This window comes from Pimephales promelas, chromosome 8, assembly GCF_988280905.1.
Source record: "Pimephales promelas chromosome 8, fPimPro1.hap1.1, whole genome shotgun sequence".
Classification (NCBI taxonomy): Eukaryota; Metazoa; Chordata; class Actinopteri; order Cypriniformes; family Leuciscidae; genus Pimephales; species Pimephales promelas.
In genome coordinates, this window is record NC_142776.1 from 26,326,268 (window position 1) to 26,350,783 (window position 24,516).

At 39.9% G+C, this 24,516-nt stretch overlaps 1 protein-coding gene across 1 annotated transcript in view; it reads right to left on the reverse strand.

Annotated features, from left to right (window-relative positions):
• Positions 1-5,135: 5,135 nt before the first annotated feature.
• Positions 5,136-24,516, reverse strand: part of brinp3a.1 (BMP/retinoic acid inducible neural specific 3a, tandem duplicate 1) — a 37,771-nt gene continuing 18,390 nt past the window's right edge. Inside the window, exons 5-8 of the mRNA XM_039647774.2 lie at positions 14,898-15,003; positions 14,030-14,266; positions 12,299-12,521; positions 5,136-7,004 (exon numbers count right to left, since the gene is read on the reverse strand). Coding sequence (XP_039503708.2) covers positions 5,888-7,004; positions 12,299-12,521; positions 14,030-14,266; positions 14,898-15,003 — 1,683 coding nt within the window. The 3' untranslated portion in view covers positions 5,136-5,887. The remainder of the gene's footprint in view (positions 7,005-12,298; positions 12,522-14,029; positions 14,267-14,897; positions 15,004-24,516) is intronic.

The following is a 24,516-nucleotide window of genomic DNA, read 5'->3' on the forward strand; positions in this document are numbered from 1 at the left end:
CTCAAACAGATTAATTAAAAGAAGTAATGACTCTAAGACCTCTTTAACCAACGTGGTTGAACGAGTTTGCAACAATACGGTTTCGGAAAAACCAACCCGATCTCACGGGAATTCGTACGAATTTTACGAGGTGGCTAATTCGTAACAATTTGTACGACCTCACTCGTACGAATTAGTACGATTTAGCTAATTCGTACATATTTTACGAATTAGCAAATTCGTATGAATTCGTACGAATGACCCCGCCCCTAAACATAACCGTCACGTGGGTTTAGACAAATCGTACAAATTTGTACGAGTGAGGTCGTATGAATTAGTACGAATTAGCCACTTTTGAATCATTCGTACGAATTCGTACGAATTGGTCGTGAGATAGGGTAGGAAAAACAGTCATGACTAGTGAGTTAACGATGCATTGTACTATGGTAGTTAAGCAGAAAAGTGACGTCGTTATACGGGAAACGCAGTAAAAATGCTGACCAAGTGTATATAAAATCCCCCCATGTAGTCATGTTATTATGACTTCGTCAGAAAGATCAGCACTTATTCAAAGCTCTGAGCGTATGCATGTTAAACAGCCTTGGCAATCTTTTGTTTTAACTTATTTAGATGAATTATACATAACCTAAATGTCAGTATACATATTAACCCTCCAATATGGGTTGCAGATCAATGTGGAAACTCTTGACTTTCAACGTGCCAGAGCAATTTTCTCCAGAGCCTATATCGCCACCATTAGCCACATCTGAATGCCCTGCTTACAGTTCGTTAAATATGCTGAAACGGTTTCAACACTGGGCCAGATCCATGTCTTTCTTGATCCAAATAGAGCTGATGAGCTTTGATTGAAACTTGGATAATTCCAGTGAGACACGCATTTATTTTTGGCATGTAAAATCATTACTTTTTATGAGGCCCTTTCCACGATTACATACTCTCAGTGTTAATATAACTTTCAGGCAGAATTACTTCTTTATGTGCTCAGATGCTTGTAGTCCATTAATTTAGTTTTATTGCCACTAAATTAGTTTCACTTACCCCCTCAGGCAGCATAATGTAATGTGCATAAATATAATTTATGCCCCTAAACATTTGCAGTACAAATATGCGGCTCACACAAATGTCAATTACCTGCCATGTGCAGCCAACGCACTAGCTCATATAAAATAGATGCACTTTAGACCATTTCGAGTTAAAAAGGGTTGGGGGGTTTATTCTTGTTAGACACGGCCACATACTGCTAGGGCACCTTGTGCTAGATAAGATCAAGTTACAGAGGAAACGATTTTCTTGGAGATTTTATTTTTTGTGTTACCGTGTCACCTTCACCTAAAAAAACTTTTCAACGCTATTACATTTTCATATTATCTTTTAGTGCAACCATTACATTTATATGGGAGCACACATTCCTTTTGGATAGGTTGGGGTTCAGTAAGGCGATGGTGTCACTATGGGAGTTTTTCTTGATTGTGCTTGTGTGATGAACTATGAAGAACACTGAATGAGGTTGCAAAAATTGCTCTTCTGGGGAACATTGAGTTTTCAATAGAAGGATTAAAAACAAACAGTATAGACAGTTCACGGACGGTAGATGTTTGTAGCCTGCAATAAGAATGGCATAATGTAGAGCTGTGTTCTCTTTTAAAACAATTATGCTTCCAAAAGGGCATTCTTTTGATATATAATATTGGTAAAATAAAATGCTATAATATTGAATGCATATAAATTGTATATAAACCTAAATGGACAAGACCATACATTAATGAAACCTTAATTCAGTAAGATAAAATGTTTTAAATTGTATATGTTTATAGCCAGAGTGTAATACATAATACTAACAGTATATTATACAATCTATTATATATAAAACCTTTTATCTGACCTAATTTTGTGATTATTGTGCCAGGCAGTTTTCTTTGTTTTTTCTTTGCATATTGTGAATTTTACACCAATTTTCTTTAGAAGTGACGTATCAAGACTAACCTTTTGTTCTGACCCCATTTTAAATGTGCTCATATAAATAGCTCTAATGAAAGTTGCAAATAATTGAATATAACAATTACAGTTTGCTTTATAAAGTGCACATGGGGGGAATAATTTAATGGGACAGTTCACTGCAAAAAAAAATAAAAAAAATAAAAAATAAATCCATGTCGTTCCAAGCCAGTATGACTTTCCTTTGTGTAAAAAAAAAAAAGGTCTACAAAAGGTGAATTCAAAGAATGCACTGGCCAATCTGAAATTTAATGAAAGTGAATGAGTACTTGAGTGTTCAAGCTCCAAAATGACAAAAAAAGAACCATTTCATGAATCATAAAAGCGTTCCGTGACTCGTGCACTTTATTCCAAGTCTTCCAACTATAATTTTGTGTGAGGAACAGACTAAAATTTAAGTCGTAATTCAAGGATAATGTTCCAACCCGGTGGGCTGTTAACCGTTGTGATCGGATCATTGAGCTTTAGTTCCCATTCATTGTAATTGCACCAGAACATTATTCAAACTTTCTTCTTTTGTGGTACATGGATGAAAGAAAGCAACAAAGCTTTGCAAAGACGTGAGGGTTATTAAATTGGTGAGATAATTGTCATCTGAGTGAACTAATCCTTTGCTTTTTATGAACGTCATGCTGAGCAATCAAGAATGCCATTGATTGGATTCCCATTGAAATGAATTATAGCAAGCCATAGACAACTGATGATCCCAGCCTTGGGTATAGTAAATCATCCATATGGATGCTGGTAGCGTTTATGAAAAATCCATTCATTTCCACCAAGTCAGACCATGTATAAGAATCTAAAATATTGCAGAGTTTCAAATGGCAAGATAAATATCTCAGATGGGTTTTGATCTCTCAGCTGACATGCATTTGTTTAGTGTAAATGTTTCAGGCAATTTCAGTATTCGGCTGGGCGAAAGTCATTCTCTTTTATAACTGTCTACGCAGAAAACAAAGTCTACCCAGATGTGTCTGATGAGCAACACTTTATGTCCCAGTTGTTTATCACTAATATTCATCATATCTCAGAACTGTCCCCCATAATTGCTTCCTATAATGGTCATTAGCCTGGCCCCTTCTGTTGCCACTTTAGATTTAAATTTTTTGCAGGGTCGTTTCTTCAGATATATCACGGCTAACCAATCAATAACTAATTTAACTTTCGGTTTATCTATTAGAATGAAAAAGTTGTCTAACTTTTCTCTTTTGTGGCAGTTTCATTATTTGTTCCCTAATGATGTGCCTTACTTCGTCTCAAGGTTGTTCTATGGAAAAAAAAAAAAAAAAAAAAAACTTGAGGAATAAGTCATCAGTGGCCTCATTTGTAAAACGTGCACACGCACAAATTTAATCTTAGAGTGCGTGTATGCTAAAATCAATGCCAACGTTCAGGAGTGCGTTTCCCGACAGCATCGTTAGCCAAGGTCGCAAGTTCCGTCATTATCAGCATAGTTCAATGAGTCGGTGTTTCCCGAAACCATCGTTCCAACGAACATTCGCAAACAGCATCGCAAAGTTGTGTGGCTTGAACGACAGCTCTCGACCTGTGGTTAGAGGCATCGTTTCTATATTGTATCACATTTGGATGTAATAAATCCTTATCTTGAGCAAAATAAGCAAGCTGACAAATTTAGAATACATACAAATGGAATTTACGTCTTTTAGTTTTTCAAAAGATTTGAAGTACCGTGTTTGAAGAGTGCGCATGTGCGAACATTAGGGGTGTAACGGTACATGTATTCGTATTGAACCGTTTCGGTTCGAGGCTTCCGGTTCGGTACGCATACAAACCGAACGATTGCTTGGACCATTTTTCCTGCCGGCAAAATTCGTGCTGACGCGGCCAACACAACGTTGCGCAACATCAAATGGCAAGCGTAATGAAAGCAGAACGAAACTGCGCTACTCGTTAGTGCTTCACGGATCGTTTATCAGTTCGGACCAGCAACACCTGTGCAGCGCGAGCCGATCTCGATCAAGCAACACTGTTAACACACCGCGCTAAGAGATCCGGTAAAGAAAACATTTGAATTCGCCACTGAGGTAATAACATCGCTGCGAGATCTAGTGAGATGCATTCACATTTCTCCGTTATTAACCGTAGATCTCTATTAGATCAAACAGCGCTGTCATGGAAACCAGGAGAAACATTGAGCCGTGAATGAACTAGTAGGCCTAATACTTTCGTCCACAGACCAGCAACATTCACCATGGATTTAATATAGTAACACTAACTGGAACCAGTTTGGCTGGAATGGTGAAATGCTTTCAAGTACTTCACACATCTTTTTCCAGCACTTCAAAATTCAAATATTATATTAATATATATTTAAATGTTATTTTTAATGTGATGACCAAAACATTATTTGTTCATTCTTCAAAGATGACCCCCATTTATAAACCTGAAAGTTTCAAGATCTAGGAAAACTCACACTTATTTAAAAATATTTTTTCTATAAACAAATAGGAAATTTCTCTGGCATTTCTTTCTTTTTGCTGTATCGAAAACGTACCGAACCGTGACTTTAAAACCGAGGTACGTACCGAACCGTGATTTTTGTGTACCGTTACACCCCTAGCGAACATACATACTATGTAAGAACGAGCCAAATATTGAGTCTGGTAATAAAGCAAAACAACTGAGAACAATTAGAAATAGTCCTCAGATGACATGTCTGTAATTTATATATAAAAAAAATCTAGCGTTAATTGGATCTCAAACAGTTTCATTAAAAGTAGTTATACTCCACCACGTGCGAAACCAACATGGTTGAACGATACTTTGCGACAGTGGTTTTCGGGAAACAGTCGTGACTAGCTAGTTGATTTCTCCAACTATGCATTGTACTATGGTAGTGAAGCAGTGAACTACGTCATTGTATGGGAAACGCACCCCAGATTTATAAAAACAGTTTATGTATCTGTCGTAAAAAAAATGAGGCCCCAGGTGTTTATGTCAAAAAGCAGTCGGCTCCAACGTGGGCTTTGACTTTTTTTCTTCTTTTTTTCCTGACATGCAAGTTGTCAAAGCTTTTCTCGCAGATGAATTGGCTCTCTCAAGGAATCATTTATCAGACATATATAAAAGTCTCCAAATAAAATTACATAAATTATGTGCAATTCAAGCAATAGGACATATTTACAGACGGCACATAAAAATGACTTTTATTTAGAGTATTAACAAATTCATGTTCTATACATTTTATTGACATTACCTTTGTAACTTGTCACAAATAATTAATTTTATAAAAATAAATGTACATGAAACAGCATAAGTACCTTGCTTATGGTGTGTGATTTTTATTATTAACCAGATTTCCTCCTCCTACATTCATATTCAAACGAATACCATAAAAAAAGTTTGAAGCATCAACAATACCACCTATTGTTGATTAGGATATTGATATTTTTTGAGAGTTACAGTGTTGACAGACAGCATAAAAAAGGGAAAACAAATTCAAATAAGTCAGAATTCTGCCCAGACACAGCGGGAACACCTGATTACACTAACACGGTTCGGCTCACCATGTGTTTATGGCCTCTGTTTTGCTTAAATACAATAAAAATCACTTAAAAAAAGTCCTACTGCTCACATTTTTTATTAAGACTGGAGCTGATGCTAAATTCTGCAGTGTGCCATGAAACTGAAATGAGGTCATCACGCCATGAGTTATTGTAAATCATCAATGCAGTTAACGAAACGAAAAGGCAAAAGTTTGGCCATTCTTCTGAAGTTGCCCATTACATCAGTGGTTCAAACAAACAACAGAACCTTGGCATTACCATCAACACTGTATCCAAGGTTTCCTTTCCCCCAAAAAAGTATGCCAGGCTATTTACCTACAGTTACAGAAATAACTACAAACATACTGCTAACTTGCAGTGCCTTATTAGCTACATAGTTTGGTAGTTTCATACTCCATTGAGTTGGGCTGCTTGGAGCTGAAGGCCTGAAGAGCAGTCTGTATTCGGACCACATCAGTGGTAGAAAGTTTGAGACGGTGGCGTAACAAGCAGGCAAACAGGTCCAGAGGTTGCTGGCCCGGTGGAGAGAGTCGGTTGACCCGGTCCCGGATCTCCAGCAGCTGGAGCAAGGCCGAGTCCTGTGAGCCCTGCGTGTAGGGGTAGTCCAGCTGCAGGATCAAGTCTTGAATGGCATCTGGATCAAAGTGCATACTGTACCCGAACACCTGCATACTGTTGATTTTCATGTAGCCCAGGTTACGGGACGAATCCATGTATTCCAATGGTTCGAAATGGGCGCTGCTGTTACCCTGAGCTGACGCTGTTTTGACACGGCTCCTCAGGTAAATGTGTACTGTCTCAAAAAAGGTCTTCCACTTGTTACCTAGAGTCAGGGTCCAGTTATAACAGTCAAGTGGGATGTCTAACTTGGTCCTTTCCCAGTCTGGGTAACTGTTCTGGTCAATGGGCATGATCCAGCTCTCAGAATGACTCCCTCCGAATGGGTTGATGTAGACGGACAGCACGGGTTCCAGGGTGCTGTTTTTAGTAAGGCATATCTGCAGGGTGATCCCTAGGAGCATGTGAACGTGGCTAGACTTGAATTTGCTGCTCTTCAGCGTCAACAACATCCTCTTCCTCCAGCTGGGATCAAACCAGTTGTTGAGTCTGACGTCATTGCTTATGAACATGGCGTGAATACTGATCCGCCCGTCCTTCTTTTGCAGCAGGTAGCGGAGCTCCAGGTCCTGGAGGTCGGTCTCAAAACCGATGTAGTTGTCGGTAGAATCCGGTATGGTATTCCTACAGGTCCCTTGGCTTAGCATGTAGCCAGGATTGCAACTGGCACAGCGAGAACGGTTCTCATAGGAGCAGGAGGCGCAGTGAGGACCGTCGCCCACGGAGCACGGGATGACACCCTGGCAGGACGGGTGCTCATAATGACAGGAGCATGTTCGAGTTTCCTCCATGTAGGAGCCTATCTGATTGTTCTCACTGCAGTACATGATGGAGAGGATATACCTCAGCCAATAGCTGAGAGGCCTATGGTGAAGGAAGGAAGGGATGAATGTGATGAGTCAGATTGTCTTGAAAGTCATAAATGATATTGTATTTCATCTTAGATAGAGTCGAAATATAGAGTAAGTGGCAATATTAAAGATGTCACCAGAATTAATCAAGGTACTTGATGCCCATGGGAATTCTCCAATAGCTTGCAGCGTAACAGCACATACTTATGCAATGTATTGAACAAAATAAAACATACAATGTGTGTATAAAGACGTGGTTGCGATTTAAATGCAGCTTGCATATGTTTTCAAAGTAATTATTTCATTATAATAATTTATATGTTTTAATTGGTCGACAAAGAAGAAAGATTGTAACTAAAATGACTAGAAATATAGACTCATAATAGATTTTTTTTTTCTCATAATAGATTACTTAACCCAAGTGGAAAATTTTGAAAAATCAGTACTTAAAAAAAACAACACCAGGCACTAAATTATTTCCAAATAATTTCATCCATTTTACGAGCATGAAAAAATGCCATCCTGCTAAAAATTAACATAACATGCATATTCAGAGACAGTAATGATTCTCTCTGCAGCCACTGGCAAATGAACTCAGTGGAGTGGATCAGCACGACCTGTCACATGGAGTCAAATTGTAAACATCAGCTAAAATGAACTTGTTTCCTATTTCCCATTATCCAAAAACAATAACAGAGTAAAAACAGATATCATACAGCATTTATAAAGCCTAATTTAAAAATAGTACATGCTGTGTCTATCCCTGTACCATGTAGTCTATTAACTATCTGAGCCATATTGAATGTAATTTGTGATGCATTTTAATGTCATGTCAATCCTCACTAAAAAACACAAATCATAACAAACCTGTAATGTTAAATATTCTTTGTTCTGCTCAGAAATGGCTTATAACTTTATTTCCGAGGCTTGTGTTATGTATGGTAACTCCTCTTTTCGTAGAGCAAAAATCTATTTCAGCAATTGCCCTCTTGTTAAGCTCTCCTAAGAGATAGCTGAAGATTTTCATTGCCATGGAATTGCCATGGAACTTCCACTTGCGCAGAGAAAAACAGTTTACCCTGGATTAAAACATAAGTGATGGCAACAGAATGTATAAATATTCATGGCACCAGGCTGCCTGAGACAGTCAGTATGCAGGTGGTTGGCAATGGAAAAAAACCTCAGCAGCCTGTCAGCATATTTTACTGACAGCGAAACGGAAATTCACACCAGAGACAAAACATGCTCATGCACATTTATTCCACGAGAAAACAATTTCATGACAATTTCCATATTTTAAAGTGTAAAACGCATCTGATGGAAGAACAACACTAGCTTAAATAAGTTTTTTTTTATTTATTTTTTTTTACACCCATTAAGAAATATGTATTTGTCAGGAAGTATAATCTTTCAAAATCAGATTCAGAAAGTTAATGTATTTGACTATTATTTTAAAGCACTGATTCTATTTAAAGCTGTAGTGAAAGACAAAGTGATATGAAAACAATCATAAAGCAAATATATGAGAATGCATTTAATGAAAAAAAAAAAGAAAAAAAAATCAAGCTGTTGATAAATTCTGCCAGACAAAGGGAATGAAAAAAAGTCATTTCAAGGAAGTTTGAAAATCAAATAAATCAAGAGTGAATGATGAAGTGACAAAGAAAACAAAACAGTAAATCAGGAACTCAAAAGCAGTCTAATAAAATGTCTTTTCTATTTGTCTGCTTTATTTTCTAGCTGCAACTTGAATCATATGTTATCAAAGAGGAAGCATGCACTTGAAGATAGATCAAGGCAGATTGCAGAGACATTTCAAACACATGCAGTTATTGTTCTCATGCCCTATTCCTTATTCCCAAGATAGGAAACTTTGGAAAGTATTAGTATACAGTATATTTGGACTTCAGATCTAATTGTATTCCCATATATGTGAGCCTGGACCACAAAACAAGTCATGGGAATTGAGATTTATACATATTCTAAAAGCTGAATACATACGATTTCCATTGATGTTTTAAGTGTATGTTGAAAATCTGGAATGCGAGGGGGCAAAATTGAGAAAATTTATGTTTGCAATTGTGATTCACTCTTTTATATATTTATGGTAAGAAAATATCAAAATATCTTCATGGAACATGATCCTTACTTAGCATCCTAATGATTTTTGGCATAAAGACAAATCGATAACTTGTGACTGGTTTTGTGATCCAGGATCACGTATGGACATGTTTGTTTTCAACAGTGTTGCAAGATAAAGGCAAATACAGCACTTTTTGTGTTTACTTCACATATTTAACTAACAGCTTTATAAATTAGAATCATATTAAAATTATAATGAATTATACATGCTTAAAAATACCCTAATTAATCATTCAATTATTTACATGATTAATTAGGGCATTTAGCATTACTTACAAATTAGTCCATTACTGATTAAAAATTACATGACAAAAATAGTTAGTAACATAATCTAGTAGATTACACATTTAAGGTAATGTATTCTGACTACTTGTTTATTACTTTTAGACTTTTAGACAACTTTTGACTTTATGAACTTAATTGTTATAGATTAGATTTTGACAAGATTATTTTGTAGCATATTAACAGGAAACTACAAAGAGAAAATAGTTTGCATTCTTTGTTATAAACAACATGAAATGCAGGAAATATGACATTATGTCAGGGTTTCCCAAACTGTGGTTTGTATAGAAAAAAATATATATATATGGGATGGGAGGGACAAATATTTTTCAAAACTTTTGCATTATATCAAAACATTTGCGTTCCCCTGAAAAACTTTGCATTTTCTCAAAAGTGTTTGGGAGGGAATTTACACCTGGCCTGTTCATAACTATCCGTTCAGAGAAAACACATTGACCAGCTGTAAATAGGCCCTAAAATGCCATCTTTGTATACTGGGCAAATTTAAAGTTATTTCATTTTTATACTGATTAAAAAATAATAATACTCAAAAAAGACCAATTAATATGATCTATTAATTGTATAACTGTTGTCATATGCCAAGAATATATGATGCTAATTTTCCAGTATGCTAGATATTTGCAAGGAAGAAGTGCAAAATTGGAAATCTGAAAATCTCATTGTCCCTTCCAGGGAATAAATTATGTAGTAGAAGATTCTCAGAGGCATCTATATACAACCATATTGCCTGATAATATGGGGATATCTGAATAGTATGTCTTTGAGAAGTCAATATGAATATTAATGAACCAAGAATTTCAACTGTGAAGCTGATCATCGCTTTAGGCTTCGCTTTCACCTCATCTGACTCAAGTAGTTTCCACTTGAATTGGCTGCCTGCGTGGTTTGCATAATTCTCATTTTTGCACAGCCCTGACCCTCAACCATCTTTGAACACTCAGTTTCAGACCTCAGTCGTGAACTTTCTCCTTCCACAGCCCTTACCAAAGGCACTGCACTATCATGCCAGTGCGGAGCCCGTAAATTACCTGTTTCTTGTGTCTTCCATTAAAGCACATCCTGCACTTTAGCCTATAGATGGGAAGATAAAAACTATTCATCCACTAACTCTTGAAATGATTAGATGGGACAGTCTCTATCATTTCAGAAAGGCTGGGACTTCAGCCAAGACACTAGACTTAACACAATTATGCTTGCCACAATTGCCCTCAGATATGGACTGAGTAGTGTGTTAAAGGCATTTCTTAATTAATTAGTTTGGAGGACATGTATTTTAAATCTCCTATTAGTACATCCATTTGGAATCAGTTCCAAAAAAAAAAATGAAAAGAAATATATATAAATATAGCTGCGAGCAGCGATTGCGGGCCCAAGCCAGTGGCACCGCAACCCCGGTGCCATTAGTTACCTAAAGGCCCAGAGGTGGCGGTACCGCCCAGCTGGGGCAGGTTTCTGGGGTTGGTTACACCCAGCTTCAGCCCGGCCCTGATGGCCGTGGGTTCTGACCCGTGTTCAAAGTTTCAAGAGTTTTAGAGGATGTTAAGGCCCCCAAAATGCCAGAGAAGTCGCATACAGCAAATAAATGGTTAAAATTAACCTGACAGGCCCCCCTCCTCTCACTCACACACAGAGACACTGAGAGAATGGCAAAATTCTGAGATTTTCTCCACATTCAAACCAAAATATCTGACTTCCTCTTGGTCCGAGCTAATGACTATGAATTAGAAAGTTGTCCGGCTTGAGGAGTACAATGTACATACTGATTTTTGTAACTGTAGATAAAACTAACAAACCCCGATTTTGTCAAAAGGTGGCGCTATTTAGTCCCTGCACCACGCCTGTTTCTGAAACTTTGCACATGTCTACTGGCTAATAAATGTGATGCGTCTGTTGAGTTTCATGCAGTTTCAAGCATGCTAAGAGTCTCAAAAGTATCCTAAAAGAATTTCAAAGTTTGATGCATTTCCACGGCAACAGTATCAACGATATCAAGAATCCATTCAGAGGTCTTCATCTGCCGTGTATTTACATTATACAGATGAAGTTTGAAGCAAAAATAAGAGGGTGATTTCAAAGCATTTTGAAAGTGACACACTTCCTGCTGCCAGTTGGTGGCGCTATAACTTTGACTCAAGTTGTCACATCCATGTGATCAGCCTCTTACAGTGAATACACTGCTGAAGTTTCATCAAGATCAGTTAATGTATGCTGAAGTTATGACACACTTCCTGTTTCACGTTTCACGTAGGTTTACAATAAGACCACTAGGAAGCACGTTCTGGCCCATATATAGCTGCGTCTCGTACTAATGCTAAAGGGTGCCATGTGCGTTGGATGTAGACGAAATGTCAAAAGCGTCAGTATATGACTCCTTGGGGTGAGACATTATAGGATAATTCAGGGTTTGACAAGGTCTGTTAACATCAGTTATTGGCAGAATCAGGTATTGAGGACAAATGATAAACAATACTTATACAATTATACATCATTTTATAATAACAATTAATCATGGTTAAAGCTGCAGTCCGTTGCTTTTTTTTTTTTGGGCTAAAAATGATCCAAAAATACATTTTTGAAAAAATACATAACCAGCAAGAGTTGTCTAAGTAATGAATAAGTATAAATGGAGCTATACTTCATTATAAGAATTGCCTAGAAAGTGTTGTAAAGTATGTTAGATTGTTTGTTCCTGATACCAAATTAACTAATGTTAACAAAAGGAACCTTACTGTAAAAGCCTGTTCAACCCTGAATCCTTTAAGAAGTAATGACAAACTATTTTTACCTCTCATCACATTACAATCAATTATAAATACGGACATTTCCATTTATAACCCAGTAGGAAGATGGCAGATATCTTACCTTTCCCTGGGCACAGATATTTTGGGTTGAGTCCGACACCTTTTGCTGAGTTTGAAGAGTTTGCCGACAATCCGCTGTGCTTTGCTGAGCAGCTGTTGAGTGCTAGTCTCCAACAGTTGAAAGCGTTGCTGAACGCCAGAGTCCATCTTCCAAAAGTACTGCACAGCAGATGTGTTCAGAGCATAGAACGTTGGTAATCTCCTCACAAAATTTTGGAAGTCATCTAGAAAGGTAGACAAGTGCTGAGAATAAATTACTGGAATGACTTTGCCTCATGTTCAGGGAAAAGAAATCAGTCATGTTCGATAAAATGAGTCAACAGTGAAACTGGGGGTGGAAGGGGAGCAGGTGGAACGTTATTTTCATTCCTTTGATGAAAATTGAAAATTGTCCTGTGTGATTGAACACTGATAGGCGAGGACAGCAAGGTATTTTCAATGAATTGCTAAGAAACACTAAGCCATTCCTAAGAAGGACAGGCTGATTTTGAAGCAGCACATGTGGTTCAACTTGAACAACAACAGCAAAAAATAAACATTAAGGTCTGACAGGATGACAAGACGTTAAAGCAAAGCAGAATAACCTCGGCCACACAAATGTCTTCAAGCAGAGGGAAGTTCATTTTCGTTTGTGGCAAGAAAAATCGATAGCCGTGTTACGGTGCTCAACGCCCAAATCAATGCTCTCCCTAACATCTAACAAGAAATGATCTCAGTGGCTATAATTAACAACACAGATCCTCATCATAACCCGACAATTCCAGTCTGTGCAGAATTGGATTTTCCATGCAATCAAACATTAGGTAATTGGAAATATTACAAGTTCCATTTTTAGATATCCATTGATCTGTCCAAGTTTTGTTTTGATTTCAAATTTCATTACAAAACAACGGTGTGGTGTCCCGGCCAAATAGAGAAGCGAACTAGTGGGTGATCTCGCTCCAGCAGATGATTGTTGTTTATTTATTTGGTTTACAGTCATTAGGCAGAGGTTTTTCACTCCCTGCTGTTGCTGCAGGAGGTAGAGCTCCAACATGGGTGTGATGCACACAAAAACCTGCTCCGTGCTGGCACAGTGCCTAGCTTAGGGACAAGTAAGCCTGCCAAGTCCAAAACACTGCTTTACCACAATGACAATGACACTAGATCCCAGGAAGCACTTCCCACTATTTTCTTGTCAGCCATCAAATGTAACAAGGTGACAACAATCACTGTATTTGTCAGGGATATTCACAGATCTAAGTGGCATAACATAATTAATTTGGTGCTGGCATGCTACAGGCCTCTCTGAACTAAAAACAAAACAAAACAACAATTCATAACTATGAAACTTCTTGCGATACAAAACCATTGCTTGCTTTTGAAACATTTAATGAAATAATTCACCTCAAAGTGATTCTGATTTAATCACCCCTATATGACTGTAATTTTTTAAGAATTGAGCTGGAGATTCTATTCCATGAAATTAGTCCCCATTGGGACTAATGGTTTCAATTCAAAAAGAAATAAAATAATCTTAAAAAAGTAGTTAATTTGTCTCTATATGTCATTACGTTATACAAAAGCATACACAAGACTGAAATTTGAATGATTATTCACTGATAAAAGACAGTTCAGACTGTTTTAAACTGGATAAACCGAATCAAAAATAGATATTTGTTCACAAACTGCTACTTCTCTCATTAACTTGACAATGTAAAGCAATACTTTCAGTGAATGCCCAGAATCTTACCAGACTCTTTAAACTCTTGGTTGGCTTGCGTCCATGATTCTCTGATGAGTTTTAGACTGTCCTGCATAGCCTTCAGGTCTTCACTGGGACAGTTGCACTGGGGGTAATCAACACTGCATTTGCACCAGCAGTCATTATCCCGGCACACAAAATCACCCTCGGAATGACAGCCAATATAACTGAGAGCTGCCTCCACAAATCGGCTCCTTAGGTATTCTGGCAGAATGGCCTGAAGCCCTAAAATAATGCAAAATTGTTTATATATTAATATATAACATGCATACAACATTTTTTTTTTTAAACAAATTAATAGCAAGGGCATATTAACTTAAATGTGACAGTAAAGACATGCATTATTTTCTAAAAAAAAAAAAAAAAAAAAAATGATCCTGATTTTTTTATACATGTACTGTATGTCAACATTGATTAATACAAAATATTACTTGAGCACAAAATAAGCTTATTAGAATGATTTCAGAAGGATCATGTGACACTAAAGACTGTAGTAATGATGCTGAAAATTCAGCTTTGCCATCACAGGAATAAATTACATTTTAAAATTTTATTAAATAGAAAACAGTCATTTAATTTTAAAATTACAAACATTTAAAAACATCTTACTGACCCCAAATATTGTAACGGTAGTGTATAGTAAAATTATAAGTAATTCTTTTAAAATAAAATAAATGTTCTAATATCTTGAAAAAAAGCTAATATCTTGGCAAATTCCTTGAAACCTTTACAGAATAAGATGGCTGTGGAATATTTCTGTTAACATGCTGCTTTTTATTACAACAAAATAATAACATTCAGAGAATGATAATATCATTGCAAAGTGTGGGGTATAGTTAAATAATGAATGCGCTACCTTGTAGATGAATCTTATTCTCAGGACTCAAAACCAAAACGGAACTGACAGAATCGAGGTTGTCATAGTTACTGCATCCAAGAGGGCCTGTCCTTGTTTCGGTCACCTTAAGGGAAGAAAAGAGAAAACACATGATAATACTCTGAACAAAACAGAGGCAGAAATGACACTGATGACATTAAATATGCAGAACAGGCAGATGACTGTCCTGTGAAATAAGAGTAACATGGTTTTATCCAGTGCTTCTTTTAAATGCATGTCTAACAATATGCCTTTTTGAGCTTGTAGAAGTCTACACAGGTTTGCTGCTGAATATAAGAACTGTACAATGTTGCATAAAAGTGTCTGTCCAGAATATCATAACGATTCTACCGCTACGCCAAGGACATGGCTGTTATTGAAAAAGCTACTGTATCATTTGGACCAAATTCAGTAATGTAGTGAAGGACAATATTTCACGGTGAACGTAATGTACTTTAACTGTGTGTAAATAGTGAAGGTTAATGGACCTGTTCTGGAAGTAAATGGCCGAATGCGACTTGAATTTTACAATCAACGCATATGTTTCAAATCCAACATGGCTGCAGTGCTGGTAAAAGCACTATGTATTTTAGTGTAAGGTACAGTAAAAGAAATGCAAAGAAGAAACTATTGAACACTGCTGTGAGGCAAATGGATTAATATTCCAGTAGACATAAGAGTAGAACATCATCCACAATATCACTGACATCTCACTGACAAAACTATCAACATGATTTCTTTATTCCCATTCAATATTTGTGTTAGAATGGTGCACAACCGCAGCTCAATCATTCCTGACAAAAGCTTCACTTTTTTCCCTGACAAAAGTCACTGTATATCAAGGCTCGGCTGACACATAGGAAGAAAACCAACCGCCTGTGGGCAAATATATCTCCCTACCTGTCACTTACAAATTGTTCTCTGTTCAACATTGTCTTCTTTAATATTTCCCCCGTTGAGTGAATAAAAGTCTTCATGTCGTGTTTGTAGATTAATGGTGACCTGAGATTTCCGTCAGGCGAAACTAACTTTTCTTCTTCTTTGTTGGAAGAAAAGTTGCCTTTGTTCGACATCTTTTCGAGGGTCACCGGATAAACGGTCGAGCGGATAAATCGAGACAAAGTAAACAGTATAGTGAACCCTCCATGCAGAACACAGTTGTTGTCATGCAAGTGAACCACTGAAAATGACTGAGGACCTGGAAAAGCCAAGGAAGCATTTCTAATGTGTTACACAAGCAGCAAATCCCCATTATCGAGAGCTGCTTTATTTAATTTCCATTCAGAGTGTTGAAATAACTTTCAAGCCAGTGAGAATAGCGAAAGTGGAATCAGGAGGAAAAGTACAAGTTCAGCAAGCCTACCGCTGGCATTTCCATTCCTCTTATTGACGCGTCCACGCAATTAATTAAAATCCAAGGAGCCTCTACAGGGATCAGCAGATTAATTTCTAACAAAGACAGATGTCCGACTTAAAGGGAAAATTGACCAATTGTAAGTATAAAGATGGGTTTTTCTATGCATAGCAATGAGCCGGACCGCAACAAGGGCTCAACGGAGCGGTGCATGTGCAGGACTTGGGCTTTCTATAATGAAACGGACACAAATAGAGAACTGTTGCTGCAGCTAGTGCATCTGAATTGGAAATTCGGAATTTACCTGAGTGCGCACTATATGCCATCCATTATAGATGCTGAGTACAAACCATGTGGACTGAAAACTGTGTGGTTTTTCAAATTATCTGCAGTGTTCTATTTGTGCTGACTACATCAGAACTTCCAGCATGAGGCTTTAAAAAGATCAGTGACTGGTGTAAGGGTCGTTTTCAGTGTGGCTCAGTATAAGGGCTTTATTAAAGGAAATGGGTCACTTGTGACTTGTAACATTGCCTCTCAATCACTCGGAAGTTCATAAGACTGTCCCCTTTATCCCCTTTATCTTTATTAAAGAAGACCTGGTGCCCATGATCCTTTACAGTATGTAGCTACCATTCTTTAAATAGTTATTGTGTCATTCCTTTGTCTCTTGCTGTCATGCTAAGAGACTTAAACACTGCATAGTTCAGAATGGGTAATAATAATAGAACATAAGCCTCACAATTTTTTTTAAATTTTATTTATTTTTTTTACATATCCTCATTTGTGTTCCACAGAAGAAAAGTACGGAACGACATGATAGTAAGACTGTAAAAATCCAAACTGACTAAAATGATTTGCTAAATAAATATTAGCAATCCATTGCATTAAATAAGTAAAAACAGACATGAATTCCCAGCTGTGATTAATTCAACAAAGACTCCGGAAAATATCAGGATGAATGGGCCTACGTTGTCCAAATATTTGAATAATAATGGATTTTAAGATGCCGATCCCAGCTTTTTTTTTTGATATGCTAGAAATGTCATTAATCTTTCATGAGCATTGGCACTTATTATAATATTGCTTTACACAAAGTTCTAGATAGAATGGGACTGTATTTAATCAGTAAGCATTTTCCTATTTGCATCAGGCATATTTTTAGACTGAATTGAAACAATCTTTTGAGATATTCAAGCAGCTGTTTTCATAAAAAAGTCCCTTTCCGGTACGTTAGTGTACCCCTCGTTTCAATGTGTGCTATGTGGGAAGCTTATCATTGGAGGAAAGTATGCATTAGAATGGAATTATACCCTTCTCTACAGAAAATGGGACTTTATTGAAAGCAGCAGGGAATCCTCAGCAAGGCTAGTAGCGGTTAATGCTCTCAGCTTCAGCTAGTGAAATCTTAGAACGAAACACAAAGGCATGCTCTCTACAAGAGAGCCTCATCTGCGTGCATTAGCTGGAAATTCTTTTTGATTTTTCAAGCGTTTTTTTTTTTTTTTACCCCTCGCAGTAGGATTCGGAAGTTCTCGTTCTGGTTTATGACAGTTAAGAGGGGAGACTGGGGGAGGTGTGGAGGTGCTGGCAGAGTTTTCATGCCTCCCAGCTTGTGCTCGGGATGCTTGACTGATGACCCAGGCAAACGTCAAAGCACTACCAGTGGAAAAATGCCCAACTCTTTCTCTGAATCATAATCTTTCATAACGTTTTCCACAGTTCATATAGTCTACCACAGAGTTAGTGAGAGTATTCATATTATGCAAAAGGTTTTCCGTTGCTTGAAAGAGAAAAACGTGACAAAGTAAATGGGAGAAAGGGGAAAATAAAATATTAAAAACTGATATAATAAAATATTGTATTATTGAGTATTATTACAAATTATGTGTATTATTTTTCAACACATTAGTCCACCCCAAAATGAAAATGATGTCCTCATTTACTCACCCTCATATTGTTCCAAACCTGTATTACTTAACCTGTATTATCTTTTGTGGTACATAAAATTTAATATTTTGGGAAATGTTGGTAACTAGTCAAGTAAAAGAAACTTTATTTATTTAGCTCTTTTTACAAGGGGTGCGTTTCCCGAAAGCATCGCTAACCAACTACGGTCGCAAGTTCCGTCGTTATCAGCATAGTTCAACGAGTCAGTGTTTCCCGAAACCGTCGTTTCAACGAACATTCGCAAACAGCATCGCAAAGTTGTGTGGCTTAAACGACAGTTCTCGACCTGTGGTTAGAGGCATCGTTTCTATATTGCATGACATTTGGAGGTAATAAATCCTTATCTTGAGCAAAATAAGCAAACTGACCGGTGCCTTTTATTTAGAATAAATACAAATGGAATTTACGTCTTTTAGTTTGTCAAAAGATTTAAAGTAACATGTTTGAAGAGTGCGCATGTGCAAACGTGCTCTATGTAAGAACGAGCCAAATATTGAGTCTGGTAATGAAGCAAAATAACTGAGAGCAATTAGAAAAATGTTTTTAATTTATATTAAAAAAAATCTAGCATTAATTGGATCTCAAACAGTTTCATTAAAAGCAGTTATTAGTCCACCATGTGCAAAACCAACGTGGTTGAACGATACTTTGCGACAATGGGTTTTGGGAAACAGTCGTGACTAGCTTGTTGATTTCTCCAACGATACATCATACTATGGTAGTGAAGCAGCGAACTACGTCGTTGTACGGGAAACACACCCAGAAATCAGTCGTTGATGGTTCAATAACCGTGTAAAGTTCATCAATTATGGAATGACTTCAACTCAGCTATAAAGCAGCTCTGGAGAAAACCAGTGTTGTAGTACTTGAGACTCGGACTCGTCTCGGACTAGGTTTCAAGACCATATTTTAATGGTCTTGGTCTTGTCATGGACTCGTGTCCATTTGGACTCGGAATTGACTCGTACTCGAACATTTTTTTTTTTAGGACTCGGAATTATTTCCGAGTCCACTCGAGTTCAATTAAAAATATTTTTCATGATTATTAATGTATGTAAATAAAATATTTCTTTAAATTGATTGACACGTCCAGTGATTGGTGATTTTCTAGTGCGCAACTGCGCTTGACAAATTGTAATAAAATAAATTTTAACACCACCTACTATGTGGCCTTTTTACCCTAAACTGATCATATTTTTAAAACTTTAAGTAGAGGATTTCTCTAAGTAAATACAAGTAAATTAGGTAATCAACCCTCACTGGTCTCGGTCTCGACTCGGACTCGACCGTCTCTGGTCTCGGACTCGACTCTCTATGGACTTGGTCTTGACTCGGACTCGACTCTCTCTGGTCTCGGTGTCGACTCGGACTCGAGTGAGGTGGTCTCGACATACAACACTGGAGAAAACAGTGATGTCATTATTCAGCTCAGTTCAGTTCTCATCTAATAGTGTCAGTGCAGTCAAGAAATAATATTGCTGAATATTGTGTGTCCCCAACTTAGCAAGCCAAAGGTGACTTGCTAGGAACAAAAAACTTCCATTAAATGGACAAAAATACAATGAAAACTATTTGGTTACCTACTTTCTTTATATTTTGAGTTCCGCAAAAACAAAAACAAAATAAACAAACAAAAAAAAAAGTTATAGGCTATAGGTTTGGAAAGACATGTGGGTGAGTAAGTAATGACAGAATATTTATTTCTGAGTGGATTATCCATTTAACACATTAGGGTATGATGAATAATAATAACCACCATTATTTTTGTAGCATTATCATTAGACAAAATAAACACTTATCAAATCACTAAACACTTTTTATCAAATTATTATAACATATTATTAGCATTACACTGTCACGGAGTGTGGTGCAGGGGTGCAGGAGTGCAGGACGAAGGAGCGGGAGGAATCCAGATTAACATCAAACACGAATTTATTATAAACATACAGGCAGGAAGGCAGGGAAACAGGCGCAAACATCGGGTGACATAAACATCGACTGACAAAGACAGACTGAATAAGGTGGAACTAAATAGACAGAGGAATCAAACTAAATGGAGTGCAAACAGGTGAAAATGATGACGAACAGACGAGGAACAGGTGGCTGATGAGGGAGTGAGATCAGGAGAGGAAACAAAAGGATCCGGGGAAGCGTGGTGCAGATGACGAGACAAACAGGTGAAGACGATGACTGTGACATCACTCCCCCCTCCCGGTAGGCGTGACCTCACGCCGTAACATCAGCGGGGAGGGGGGGTGGGCGCCCTGGAGGCCGTGGAGGACGTGGTCAGGCGCAGGAGGCCCCCCCAGGGCGGAGCAGGATGAGGGTGTGGCCAGGGCGGAGCAGGAAGCGGGCGTGGCCAGGGCGGAGCAGGATGAGGGCGTGGCCAGGATGGAGCAGGATGAGGGCGTGGCCAGGGCGGAGCAGGATGAGGGCGTGGCCAGGACGGAGCAGGATGAGGGCGTGGCCAGGATGGAGCAGGATGAGGGCGTGGCCAGGGCGGAGCAGGATGAGGGCGTGGCCAGGGCGGAGCAGGATGAGGGCGTGGCCAGGATGGAGCAGGATGAGAGGACCCTTCGGGTGGCCACGGCGGAGAGAGCCCTTCAGGAGGCCGTGGCGGTGAGAGCCCTACGGGAGGCCACGGCGGTGAGAGCCCTTCGGGAGGCCACGGCGGTGAGAGCCCTTCGGGAGGCCACGGCGGTGAGAGCCCTTCGGGCGACCACGGCGGTGAGAGCCTTTCAGGCGGCCGTGGCGGTGAGAGCCCTTCGGGGGGCCACGGCGGTGAGAGCCCTTCCGGCGGCCGTGGCTGGGACACTGGGCCCCCCCCCAAAAAATATTTGGGTTGAGTCCCCGGGTGAAGGGCAGATGGGGAGTGGATGGTCTCGGGCTGGACGGTCTGGACGGTCTCGGGCTGGAGGGTCTGGACGGTCTCGGGCCGGACGGTCTGGACGGTCTCTGGCTGGACAGTCTGGCCGGTCTCTGGCTGGACGGGCTGGACGGTCTCTGGCTGGACGGGCTGGACGGTCTCTGGCTGGACGGTCTGGACGGTCTCTGGCTGGACGGTCTGGACGGTCTCTGGCTGGACGGTCTGGACGGTCTCTGGCTGGACGGTCTCTGGAGGGCTGGACGGAACCAGCAGTGAAGAGCACACAGACTCTGGAGGGCTGGACGGAACCAGCAGTGAAGAGCGTACAGTCTCTGGAGAGCTGGACGGAACCAGCAGTGAAGAGCATACAGTCTCTGGAGAGCTGGACGGAACCAGCAGTGAAGAGCATACAGTCTCTGGAGAGCTGGACGGAACCAGCAGTGAAGAGCATTCGGTCTCTGGAGAGCTGGATGGAACCAGCAGTGAAGAGCATACAGTCTCTGGAGAGCTGGACGGAACCAGCAGTGAAGAGCATACAGTCTCTGGAGTGCTGGACGGAACCAGCAGTGAAGAGCATACAGTCTCTGGAGAGCTGGACGGAACCAGCGGTGAAGAGCATTCGGTCTCTGGAGAGCTGGACGGAACCAGCAGTGAAGCGCATACAGTCTCTGGAGAGCTGGACGGAACCAGCAGTGAAGAGCATACAGTCTCTGGAGAGCTGGACGGAACCAGCAGTGAAGAGCATACAGTCTCTGGAGAGCTGGACGGAACCAGCGGTGAAGAGCATACAGTCTCTGGAGAGCTGGACGGAACCAGCGGTGAAGAGCATTCAATCTCTGGAGAGCTGGACGGAACCAGCAGTGACGAGCATTCAATCTCTGGAGAGCTGGACGGAACCAGCAGTGAAGAGCATACAGTCTCTGGAGAGCTGGACGGAACCAGCAGTGACGAGCATTCAATCTCTGGAGAGCTGGACGGAACCAGCGGTGAAGAGCATTCAATCTCTGGAGAGCTGGACGGAACCAGCAGTGACGAGCATTCAATCTCTGGAGAGCTGGACGGAACCAGCAGTGACGAGCATTCAATCTCTGGAGAGCTGGACGGAACCAGCGGTGAAGAGCATTCAATCTCTGGAGAGCTGGACGGAACCAGCGGTGAAGAGCATTCAATCTCTGGAGAGCTGGACGGAACCAGCGGTGAAGAGCATTCAATCTCTGAAGAGCTGGACGGAACCAGCGGTGAAGAGCATTCAATCTCTGGAGAGCTGGACGGAACCAGCGGTGAAGAGCATTCAATCTCTGAAGAGCTGGACGGAACCAGCGGTGAAGAGCATTCCATCTCTGGAGAGCTGGACGGAACCAGCGGTGAAGAGCATTCAATCTCTGGAGAGCTGGACGGAACCAGCGGTGAAGCGCATTCAGTCTCTGGAGAGCTGGACGGAACCAGCGGTGAAGAGCATTCAATCTCTGAAGAGCTGGACGGAACCAGCAGTGAAAGCTCGGGCTCGGCAGGGCTGACGGTGAGCGCAGGCTCGGCAGGGCTGACGGTGAGCGCAGGCTCGGCAGGGCTGACGGTGAGCGCAGGCTCGGCAGGGCTGACGGTGAGCGCAGGCTTTCGGGGGACGAGCCTTAAACGGGGGCGCCGAATCGGGTGGAGAATCCCCTGGAAAATCCCGGCGTCCATGTTGCTTTTTGGTCAGTCGATCTGTCACGGAGTGTGGTGCAGGGGTGCAGGAGTGCAGGACGAAGGAGCGGGAGGAATCCAGATTAACATCAAACACGAATTTATTATAAACATACAGGCAGGAAGGCAGGGAAACAGGCGCAAACATCGGGTGACATAAACATCGACTGACAAAGACAGACTGAATAAGGTGGAACTAAATAGACAGAGGAATCAAACTAAATGGAGTGCAAACAGGTGAAAATGATGACGAACAGACGAGGAACAGGTGGCTGATGAGGGAGTGAGATCAGGAGAGGAAACAAAAGGATCCGGGGAAGCGTGGTGCAGATGACGAGACAAACAGGTGAAGACGATGACTGTGACATACACAGTCTAGTACAAGTACATGACACAGTCTAGTAGAATTTGGTTACATTTTATATTGTGATTTCACTGACTTAACTTGAATTATCTGTACAATTTATATCTCTGGGCAGATTGCAGAAAAAAAGAAATTATTGAACAGGAAATTATTGCACAGGAAAAAAGTATGAAATAAAAAGGACTCATTATGAAATAATTTATTTCTGATGAGAGGGGCAAACAGTCAAATAATTTAGAGCAGGTTCACGTCTGCAAAACTGATGCGGATAAGGAATATAAGTCTGTGACATCTGCCAGATGGGGGTACGAACAATCAAAGGATATCAGATTGTTCAAATGAAGATCACGATTAATCAGAAAAGTTATATTTTTTTTTTACTGAGTCCCATTCATTAGAAAATCAAAGTTCTAATGAGTCCTTGAACCATAGCCCGATGTCCATCTAAGCCTCTTCAGAGTTATAAATACTGGCCACTTAGCATGATGACTTGCAAGTATATCACCTTGATTGCAGAAGGCATGTCAGGCACATCATGCAGTCGGACATTAAAATGTGCAGCCCTGACTACTCCAACCATTCTTATCTATCTAGACATGCCCTATTGTTATAAACCTCACATAACACTCCTCCCTCCTGTAAATCGAAATGAAATGTTGTGACTGATGTCAACTGGCACTCACTGCATTTTCCAGTCCACCGTCGTGTCTGACTGTGGAGGTTAAAGATTCATTTATTATTGGCGGTGCAGAAAATCCTCCTCATAAGTCTCTTATTCATTAGAGCCTGACACCTCACTTATATTCAAAATGGCTGACGAATGATCTGGGCTCTCAAAGAAATTATTGAAATGGAACAGATAATTTGTCACACTGATGCATAATTCCAACAGCACCTTCATATTTATTTATTTGCTATATTCCTTCTATACCCTCCGCCAAGAAGATATCTCTTCCATTTGAGCAAACCACTCTCTCTCTCTCTCTAATACGTATGTTTGCCACAGAGAGAATCACCAATTTGGTATAGAGAGCCTTTCTATTCACATCCGTCTTCATCCACATGAGGTAAAAATCCATGGGCTGAATTAAAGACTGCTGATCCTGAGAATATTTCACATCAATCACATAAAATGCCAGGTAAATAAAGGCATCTAAAAGGACCTCCATCTACTTATTTCCATCAAGATAGCTTACAAGCTCTTAAGCTAGGCACGTGCTGTCAGGAGGCAATGTGTCTTGTACCCTGTAAATATACCCCCCCTCCCCCACTGTCCATGTGGCTACAGTGGTTCAACCATAATGTTGTAAAGCAACGAGAATACTTTTTGTGCGCAAAATACCAAAACAATGCATCAGCTCACGTGAACAGCTTGTGGTTT